Below are 10659 nucleotides of genomic sequence, written 5' to 3'. Positions count from 1 at the left end.
GAACCAAGTGGGAAGAGCCCCTTATAAAACCATCAGCTCTCACGAGAACTCACTCACTATCATGAGAACAGCATGAAGGAAACTGTCCCTATGATCCAATCTCCTCCCACCAGCTCTCTCCCTAAACGCGTGGGGATTATGGGGATTACAATTAGAGATGAGATTTATGCAGGGACACAAAGCAAAACCATATCAACCCCCAACCTCTTTTGCCCCTCCAACACTGCTCTTGGCATTCCAGTTCCTGCCTGGTCCATAGCCTATTCCTTCTTCATCTGTGGAAGGGAGGGTAGTGGGAGTCATTAGCCTGGGCAGGGAGGAGTGTTTTATCACTACACTGTTTAGAATGGTGCCAATACAAAGCACATCAACTTTCAGCAAGTTTATTATTGGGTTTAAATTCTCTACACACGATTCACTGCTTTTGCCTACACCTGGACAGTGTTCCCACTCACTGTCCTTAGTATGATGCTGGAGATAATATGATCTGCCATGAAGGTTAAATAAAGCAATGTTCACTGAGAACTTAGCCCAGGCCCCTGCACATGCTGAGCATTTTGTTAATGTAACAATGATTAGTAATAGCATTGCTATTGGTTCCCCATCTCTGGCAAAGCCTTTCATGCTTGGCCTCCCTCACTCTCTTTCACATTCCTAAACCCTACACTCCAGCTATGCCAAACTGTTTACTCTGCCTTGGACACATCAAGCTCCTCAAGCCTTTGCAAATACTCCTTACGCTCCTAGAATAATGGATGTCAATTCATCATTTAGGATCCAGCTTACAGTCATGCTTTCCATGAAGCCTTCCTCAAATTAGCCACACAAAAGGAGTGACTCCTCCCTGTATTCCCATGACCCTCTGCTCATGCCTCCTCTTTAAAGCCTGCCTTCACTGGAGTTCCTGGAAGGGAGAGTCTGTTCAGCACTCATCTCTGTATCCACAGTCACCAAAATTGTAACTGCCCCATAATAAATGCCCAGTACTTGCAGGGATTTTGCTTGTTGGCTTGTTTTGTTTTGCTGGAATGAATGAATAAGTAAATGGGAACGATTTTGACTTCACCCTAAGCCTAGCTAAAAGTTTGGGTAGTGACAGTTTTGGTTATTTTGTGTAACCTGATAGTGGATCCTCTTTCTATGCCAAAAAAAAAAAAAAAATCCCCCAATACTAGAGTACCTGTTTTCCTAGGGAATTGACCTCAGCAACTGAAGGAGAGGCGATTCAAAGCAGGGAGTGTGATGAATAGGTCAACTCTGTCCTCGCAGCCGTCCCTGAGAGGGCGCTGTTCCCAAATCGAAGCCCCAAAGGCTGAGACTGAGACACCGGCACTCTCCCACTGGACTGGATCAGCATCCCTCTCCCCGCGCGGCCGCAGGTCTAGAGCTGAGCGCCTGCCCACAAACATGGCGGCGCCCTGCACGGCTTCCCGTCGCCGCAACCGTGGGGCCGGCCCTGCCTTGCCAGTACTAGGGGACTTCCTCTGCGCGCCGGCTTCCTGCCCAGCTGGCATTTAAACCAGCGCCTGGGGCTGCAGGATGCTGCTGCGGATGCGGAGCTGTCCGCGGGCTGGGCAGCGTCGCCGTCTCCCCTGAGCCGCCTCGGTCCGGCAGGAGCGGAGCCGAAGCATCCCTTGCTGCACGCAGGGCAGAGCAGGCGAGGGCTGGGGGCCGATCGGGGACCCCGGCATCTGGCAGTTTCCTTGCAGGTTCAACTTTAATTGCCAAGATTTCACCCCTCCTCCTCAAGCCCAGATTATTTATCCTCCCTCCGGCCTGGGCTGCTGGATGCAGCAGCGGCTGGGCTTGGTCCCAGGAGCAGGGAGAGTGCGCTCCCGGCCCTCCTAGCCGCGTGCCCGGGCCATGGTGCGGCTGAGCCCCGCGCTTGGGTGAGGCGGCGGCGCGGCTCGGAGCCCGGCGGACCGGTCCTACGGGACATCTTCCCCTGAGGAGGAGTCTTCCCCTGGGGCTGCGTGCCGGGGGCGAGCGGCGGCCGCGATGTTCAGCTGGCTGGGTACGGACGACCGCCGGAGGAAGGACCCCGAGGTTTTCCAGACGGTGAGTGAGGGGCTCAAGAAACTCTACAAGAGCAAGCTGCTGCCCTTGGAAGAGCATTACCGCTTCCACGAGTTCCACTCGCCCGCCCTGGAGGATGCCGACTTCGACAACAAGCCCATGGTTCTGCTGGTGGGCCAGTACTCCACTGGGAAGACCACCTTCATCAGGTGAGCCGGCCCAGGGTCCTGGCAGCCCACCCCGGAGCCCAGCGCCTAGTCCCTCCGGTCACTCCTGGTGCTCCATCCCAGACAGGGGACCAATGGGAAGCCTTCAGTTGAGGGCTCTGAAGAGATCTGTGTTTGTGCAGGCGTCAAAATCTTACCCCACAATTTTTGCTGGTCCCCCTTCCCATCCTACCCAATACCTGTCCACTCTACTTGGCCCTTGGCTGTGGTGGTCAACCTGAAGTATTCAAGTGTAAAGCCATTCCCAGTCTCCCCATCTTATGGATGGTGAAACCGAGGCCCAGGAGGCACAATGAAAGAGCTCCTGGTCTCTGGAGCGCCTTATGTTGGTGGGGATGTCTTACGTCTTCACTTTTTAGCAACACATCATTCACGGGCAAAACCTCTTCCCTTCTTTTTCAAGGGGCTTGGCACTCATATGGGGGCTCACAGTTGCAGCTGAGTTCTGATGGGTGCAGGCCTGGGAACGGAGGTGGCCTGGGGATGCTACTTGTCCTCCTTTTATCATTTCCTTCTCTAAAGCAGAGCTCCTGTGTATATATCTTGGGGACTCAACAGAAGCTGAGTCCAGAAGCAGAATGCTTTTTTTTTCCCCTTTCTCTTATTTGATCTTAATGGCTCAATAATAATGTTAAAGACTCTTAGAGATGGAAGGGATATTGGCATTGTCTCATCCAGTTGCTGAGTTTGCAGGTGAGATAACTGAGGCGCAGAGAAGTTAAATGAATTGTGCAGAGCCATCTAAAGAGTGGGCAGCAGACCTGGGATGTTAAGTCCTAGATGCATGTGAGGAGATGCTTGGCTAAACGCCTGTAACTCTGAGAATGAGTCATCCATTCCCTTCAATTACAGAATCCTTGGGCTGGAGGGAGGCTCAAGAAGTCAATTTGTTCACCCTGCATTCAGAGAAGTCCACCAGAGGCCCTTCTTATCTTTAGAGAACAGGCTTCACTCCAGTCCTCAATCTTCCCAACTTCAAGGCCAGCCATTTTCTTGGCCCCTTTTATAGCCATTCCAAATTGTTGAGAATGTTGTGGCCCTCTGTCTTAAGACTCAGGCTCCCACAGCTTGAGAATGGAGTTTGGTGGCCCCCCAAAGTCAAGTGTGCTCATCTCCTGCAGAGGGTTTGGAAAGCAGGGGTACCCTTATTCCTATTCCTTGGCTGTTTGAGCATCCACAGCATGTGAAATGCTGTGCTTTGTTTGGTGAGGAGTGCAGAAAAGTTAACAGTCTAGTTACTAATTTTCTAGGTACTAATTTTCTCTAACATCCACCTTGTAACGCCAGCCTTCTGGAAGTAGCACCATGCTAATAGGTCATGTCTAAACACAACACCACATTGAGTTTGTCCTTGTGGAGTGCACAGCCTAGGGCTCAGCAGCTTTGAGAGGCCAAGTGATTTCTGAAGGAGTTTGGGAGGTGATGGGCCTGTTGGCTCTTGTATGTTTTATATTGATAGAACTGCAAGAGGCCTTAGAGATTAAACTAATCCATTGCTTCTTAACTTTCTATCTTTAGAAAAATGTACATACATCCCAAATTTGCATATAATGTTGGGGGTCCAAGGGCCTTCTTTGGACTTTAGGGTGGGAACCCCTGATCTAAGCCATGCTCCTTGTTTTATTAAGCACCCATTGCAGCCAAAGGCACTTCAGAGCTGCCTGGGTTGCCTGCAGAGTTTCCTTTGTGAGCCCTGGCCTCCACTTGGCCCATTCATGCCTCAAGGGAAGTTCAGGCCATTTGCAGATGGCCCTTGCCCTCTCAGCCTTCCCTGGCTCTCTACACATATGGTATTTATAACCTTTCATACATTATCTGTAGCTTCTCCTTCCTGGTGTACAATCATTGACAAGACAACATCCATGCCTTAGCATCTCTGGGGCCTCGCCCAGGGTCTCGGCTATAGGAGGTTCCCAGCGGACATTTTGCAGAATGGGAGGGAAGATGGGGAGAGGTGAGGATCCCCAAGCAGCAGACAGGTTTGAGCGCCTTTTGTCTGAGACACTCTCCCGGCTTTGCCTGAGTCATCGCTGGCTGTTAACTGGGTCTAAGAAAGTGGCAGAGTCAAATTGCCACAGATGATTCCTTATCTGAGGGAGACAGTAAGACCAGGAGAGGCAGATCCCTCTTCTTTCTTATCCTCCGTGTGCAGTAGTTCCCTCTCCCCACTCATGTCAGCAACTGAATTTAGCTCATGCCTCAAAAGCTGTCTCCCCTTGAGGGAGTGTCAGCCAGCGCTGTAGGAGGGGTCATACCACAGGGAACCCTCCAGAACCAAATCATGTATTTTTCTTCTTTCTCATAAAATCCAGTAAACAGTTGTTTTTAATTGGAAAATATAGAAAAGAATAAATTTAAAGAAGAAAAAAAGTCACCCATAATCCCATGACTTAGAAGCTATTTTAATTTACATATAAAATATATTTATATATAAAGCATATAATTTATATATACATATATTTCCAGTATTTGTAGCTATTTTATAGCACAGTTGAGATCATGCTGTACATATAATTTTGTATGCTGGCTTGTTTATTTTTGTTTTTGTTTTTGAGATGGAGTCTCACTGTGTCACCCAGGCTGGAGTACAATGGCACAATCTCGGCTCACTGCAACCTCCGCCTCCTGTGTTCAAGCAATTCTCCTGCCTCAGCCTCCCAAGTAGCTGGGGTTACAGGCACCCGCCAACACGCCTGGCTAATTTTTGTATTTTAAGTAGAGATGGGGTTTCGCCATGTTAGGCAGACTGGTCTTGAACTCCTGACCTCAGGGGATCCACCCACCTCAGCCTCCCAAAGTGCTGGGGATTACAGACGTGAGCCACTGCGTCTGGCCAGTTTTTCTTATAGCATGAACATTTCCTATGTTACAAGCGTTATTTGTCAGCATTATTTTTAACAACTGCATACTATTTCACTATTTGTACATACAATTATTCATTCAACTAATGAATAGCATTGTTTTTAACAGCTGCATACTATTTCATTGTGTGTATATACGATTCTTCACTTACTTAATCTACTTCTCTTGGATGTTTTAGGCTATTTCTAATTTTTTGTTATTGTAGAATAATTCTGAATATCTCTGTGTATAATATTTTTTCCTATATTGTGTGTGTGGTTTTTGTTTTTGTTTTTGTTTTTTGAGATTCCCAGAAGTGGAATTGCTAGGCCAAAGGTTGGGCAGAGTTTTGTTTAAAATATTTTTTAACTTTAAAATTTTTGTACTAAGAGTCATATTTTGCAGTTGTTTTCCGAGAGTGTGAGTTGACACTGCATCCCTTCCCCAATGCGAGTAAGGCTGCTCTGGGGTGGATAAGTGCATCCATGCCTAGGTCTCAGAAGGCCTCCTCCTCTCCCTTCTCCCATCCCTGCTTCTTGCCTTGATTCTTGTCTCCATGCCAGGCCTGAACCTGTGAGGGGCCTTTTCCTCAGAAACAAAGATTTGCCTCTTTATTCCCCCAGTTCTTGGCGTTTTGCCCCTGAGGGTCCATCCACTTTCAGTAATATGTGCTTGCCACGGCATCTATTTCTTGTCTGAGGAAGAACACACAGAAAAGGACATTCTTTTAATAACTAATTAATGTGCTGTGATCTCTGCCTGAAATAACTTCCCTGGCCTAAGGCCCGGCAACACAGAGTAATAAAATAAACAGTAAATTGGCTTGGCGGCTGCCCTCTCCAACATAGGCTGCCTCTTTGGAGTACAGTAGCTCTGTGTCCCTCTGGCCCTGGCAGCCTTTCCTCCTGCCTCTGCTATTCTTCTCCCTTTGCTATTTCTCTGCCCGGCATGCAGCCTTGAATCCCTCCTTCCTTGGACCATCTGGCCCCTGGTCACTCCTTCTCGCTGCCTACTTCTGGGGCCCCTTATTCTGCAGGTAGTGGAGGTGAGTAGCTGGCTGCTCCAGGGGCTGAGGAAGGCCTGAGTGCTTCCATGGGCCATGAGGGAGGCCTCCCTGGACCTTGGCAGAGCTGAGAGAGAGGCTCTAGTGGATTGGCTGTGGGGCCTGGGGCTGCAGAGCTAAGCTGCCCCAGGCTCCTTAGGGAGGCTGGGCTGGTCTGGAGGGTTGCACGGACCTTCTATCGTGTGACTTGGACTCTTGAGGCATGAGCACTTGGTAGGGCTGCTGGGATGGGAGTCCATCGTGAGGGCTACTGAGCTGACCCTTTCAGCTTCTCCCACTTCAGCAGACTGCAACCTCCCACCCCAAAGGTGCCTTGGTATTTGCTGTGGCTGCACCAGCTCTCATCACCAACCTGACATGCCACCCCAGACATTACAGCGCCACTGCGCCGGGAAAGATGGTTCTCCAGAAAGCCAAAGGGATAGCGTGAGAGGGCCACCACCCCAGTAGACCCACTCACTGCAAAGTCCATCCTGGCAGGCACAGCCCCTGCACCACCTTCAGCCCTGTCCACCCACCAAGGCCAGGGGATGTCCTTTGTCTGTCAGGGTTCTGATCTGCTGGGTCTCTAAAGGGGCCTGGGTGAAAATCCACCTGCTTCTTACAAGACCTAAGTGTTACACAAGGAAGCAGAAGGCCTTAGGCCAGAGGAACTGTGTCTGCATGCCTCGGTCCGGCTTAGGGGCTGCCTTGAAAGTCAGGTGCCTGGCAGTCATCAGGAAAAACATTTACTGGGAGGAGAAAGACCTTTGGGGAAAGGTCTCCCTCCCATTCCCATTGACAGTGGGACGAAGGCCATGGAACACAGTCCAAGTCAGCAGAATCCAGCTCCACCACTTCCTGCCCAGGGACCTGGTTAGGAAGGTCTGACAGAGGTCAGACCACCTCCCCTTTCTGACCCGCAGTTTCCTTATCCATAAGATGCGAATAGTAATAACCGCCTCACAGCATTACTGACCGGATTCGGGGTGGGGAGGGGGAGGCAGAACCAGTTTAGCACCAGCTGTGCTCCAGGCACCGCGCATGGGGCTTTATCATTTCCTCTCCTCTCTCGAGCTGACTCTCTAACATGAGATTTAGAGGCAGGCTCTCAGGAAGGTGTGGGAAGGCCCTTCTCCAGCACAAAGGGGAGGGCTGGAGAAGGGGCACGTCGCTGAGCTCTGGGGACAGTGCCGGGTAGTGCCCTGGGCGGGCTGGCCTGTCGCAAGGAGGCTGGACTGTCTGGCCACCAGATTCTCCTTCGTGCTGGAATCCCTTCATCACATGGCTGAGGGTGCTTTCGACAGGGCCAATTATAGCTGCTCCAGGGAACACGGAGCTGACTCATGCCTCAACTTGGCCGTGGAGAGTCTCCCATCCACTTTCTCGCTTGTGTCTGTGGGATGCGTTACAGTCTCCCTCAAACCCCATGAGGCCGACAGGGCGAGTATTATCATCCTGGACTCAGTCTGTCCTGTCTCCCCTCATTCTCGTGCATCCCCATCTCCGCTGTTCCCACCCTGGCCTGAATTAACTTTTCTTTTTTCACACTGCTGTGGGAATGTTTTCTCCTGGCAACAGAGGCAATCTGTATCGCTTCCCATAAAGAATCAGTGCATGAGATTCCTCAATAGATTTTTCCTTTCTGGACACAGTGGTGGCTTTGTTACAGGGGCACCCGCTGCTGTAAGCCATACCCAAATGTCCCTGAGAATTTACCCCACCCGACTGTGCTGCCTGGACTTGCTGGTGGCCTCATTAGACTCAGTGTTTCCCCAGACCCATGTGTGGTCAGCAAGTTTTGGGTCATGTGGGTTTAGCAGGACAAACTCTAGGCCCTTGCCTGACCACCTCGGGCTGCAGCCCTGTAACTTCCCCGGAAGCCACCCTGCTAGGCTGGGAAGCCTTCACTCATCTGCTGAGAACACCACGTCCCTCTCAGGGGTAGAATTTGAGACGCCTGTGTGAGAAGGATCCTTCATCGCTGCTGTTTGGCCCTGTTCATTCTGGGCATTTTTGAGGCTGCCTCAGAATGGTTCTTTTCAGCTCTCTCTATTTCAGCTGTCTCTGGAGCCTTTGATGATCCCTACTTCCTGCAATCCACTGTTGCTGCTCCCTTGCAGAGCCCTGCTTAGGGCTTCTCATCCACACACTCACTAGGTCAGGTGACTGGGCAGGCAAAGATAGATGGGGTTTCCCAATCAGGGTGGAATCTTTCTCATGAAGGGTAATCTTGCCCAACTGTTTGTAAATCCAAAAGTGTCCTTTTAGAGCCCATGGAGCCAGGGACCTGCTCTGATCATATGATAGCAGCAGCTTTGGGATGCCACACCCCAGTCACTGAGGCCAAGCAGGGAACCCCACAGCGGATATTTACAGAGATGAGTACACTCCTGCGTTTGTGGGCCTCAAAGCCTCACCTCTCCTCCACGGCCTGGCCCTGCCTGCCTCCTGCCAAACCATATTTCTTTGTGGCCTTCTTGTCCCATTCATTGTTCTAAAAGGGAGCTCAACCCTTTTGGCCTGTCCCTAAAGATGGCTGCATTTCCTGGTCAAGGCAGGAAAGGAGAGTGAGTGTAGTGGTTAGGAGCATGAACTCAAATCCAAGGGCCAGGTTCAAATCCTAACCCTGTTACTGTTTACTGAGTGCATCACCTGGGGAACCTTTATCTCCTCCTCCTTCAAATGGAATGATAATCTAGGTAATTTAAGGTACTGGTTAAATGCTTAACTTCTGCAATGAATTTAATCCCCAGAACACCCTGTGAGATAGGTTTTCTTATTAGGTCCATTTGATGAGGAAGAGCATAGTGCTGATATCATAGTATGTGGGAAGGTGAAATGAGATAATCCATGGAAAGTTTAGAACAACGTCCAGCACATCGCAGGTACTCAGTCTGAACGATTACCCGCCATGTTATGGAGTGAGGTACTGAGGTTCCCTGAGTTAAGTACCCCCTGAAGAGCATAGCCCTCAAGGTTAGAGAAAGCAGGTTGGCTGGCCCCAGGCCACTGAGATTCCCAGCTTCTCCCAGGAGGCCCTGAAGGAGAAGGTATTCTGAGAAGGCAGGAAGTGCTAGCCAAGGGTGCAGCTGTTAGGATTCACTCTCATCACAACCTCGGTGCCAGCTTTCAAAGTGATCCTCTGACCAGGGGAAATCCTGCCCTCACACTCTGATTATTGAACTGGGATCTGGAGGGATGAGGGGCTTCCCAAGACAACCTGAAACCCATCTGTGCCCTGTGTGGTGGGTGGCCTTTGGACAGGAGGGCTCCAACTCTCAGCAGATCAGCAGCTTCCTCCAGGGCTGGCTGCCGAGGCTCTTCCTTGGGGACGGAGCCCATAGCAACCTGACTTTAACTACCATGGAACTGCAGAGTAAATTCACAGCTCAGAACGCTGCTCAAAGGCACAAATGGGATGTTGATGAGTGGGAGGAAGCCCTGGCAAGCCTCCCTGGCCACCACCCCTCTGTGCAGACCAGGCCTGCTGCTGCAGTCCACCTGTGCACATTACAACATCCTTCATGGTTACAAAGCACGCACACGTTGTGGGGAGGGGTGTGTGTGTGGGTGTTGGGTACAGAAGGAAGGCATTGACAGATAGAAGGTAACTTTTTGACACCTGTTTAGGTAGTGCAGGTAAAAAACCAAACACATTTAAAAACATAGCACAATTATAATCTCTATCTGGGAATCCCACCATATACTATTACATTCGTAATGAAATTGCCTAATACCCAAGGGCACAAGGGAGGACTCATTTGCTGAACATACCTATTTTGCCAGGTACTATACAAGGCATTTTGAATGTAGTCTCTTCTTTGAAAGTTGGAATTAAATGGATAATGACAAGAAAGATAGAATGAAAGGTGTGCAGGTTGCTTCTATGCTAAAAAATAAGATCAGGTGGCTGGGTGTGGTAGCTCACGCCTGTAATCCCAGCACTTTGGGATAGGCCGAGGCAGGTGGATCACCTGAGGTCAGGAGTTCGAGACCAGCCTGGCCAACATGGTGAAACCCCGTATCTACTAAAAATACAAAAAATTAGCCGGGTGTGGTGGCGGCTGCCTGTAATCCCAGCTACTCGGGAGGCTGAGGCGGAAGAATCACTTGAACCTGGGAGGCGGAGGTTGCAGTGAGCTGAGATCATGCCATTGCACTCTAGCCTGGGCAACAAGAGTGAAACTCCGTCTCAAAAAATAAATAAATAAATAAATAAATAAATAAATAAATCAGGTCAGGCACAATGGCTCACACCTGTAATCCCAGCACTTTGAGAGGCCAAGGCAGGCGGATCACCTGACGTCAGCAGCTCAAGACCAGATTGGCCAATATGGGGAAGCCCCGTCTATACAAAAAATACAAAAAAATTAGCCAGGCATGGTGGCAGGCACCTGTAATTCTAGCTACTTCAGAGGCTGAGGCAGGAGACTCACTTGAACCCAGGAGGTGGAGGTTGTGGTGAGCTAAGAACACGCCACTACACTCCAGCCTGGGCGACAGAATGACACTCCATCTCAACAAGATAAA

At 50.2% G+C, this 10659-nt stretch overlaps 1 protein-coding gene across 1 annotated transcript in view; it reads left to right on the top strand.

Annotated features, from left to right (window-relative positions):
• Nucleotides 1-1110: 1110 nt before the first annotated feature.
• Nucleotides 1111-10659, top strand: part of EHD3 (EH domain containing 3) — a 34883-nt gene continuing 25334 nt past the window's right edge. The window contains exon 1 of the mRNA XM_003827161.5: nt 1111-2225. Within this exon, the coding sequence (XP_003827209.3) occupies nt 1999-2225 (227 nt within the window). The 5' untranslated portion in view covers nt 1111-1998. The remainder of the gene's footprint in view (nt 2226-10659) is intronic.

The sequence above is a fragment of the Pan paniscus genome, chromosome 12 (genome assembly GCF_029289425.2).
Source record: "Pan paniscus chromosome 12, NHGRI_mPanPan1-v2.0_pri, whole genome shotgun sequence".
NCBI classification, from domain to species: Eukaryota; Metazoa; Chordata; class Mammalia; order Primates; family Hominidae; genus Pan; species Pan paniscus.
This window is presented reverse-complemented; position numbering and strand designations above follow the sequence as displayed.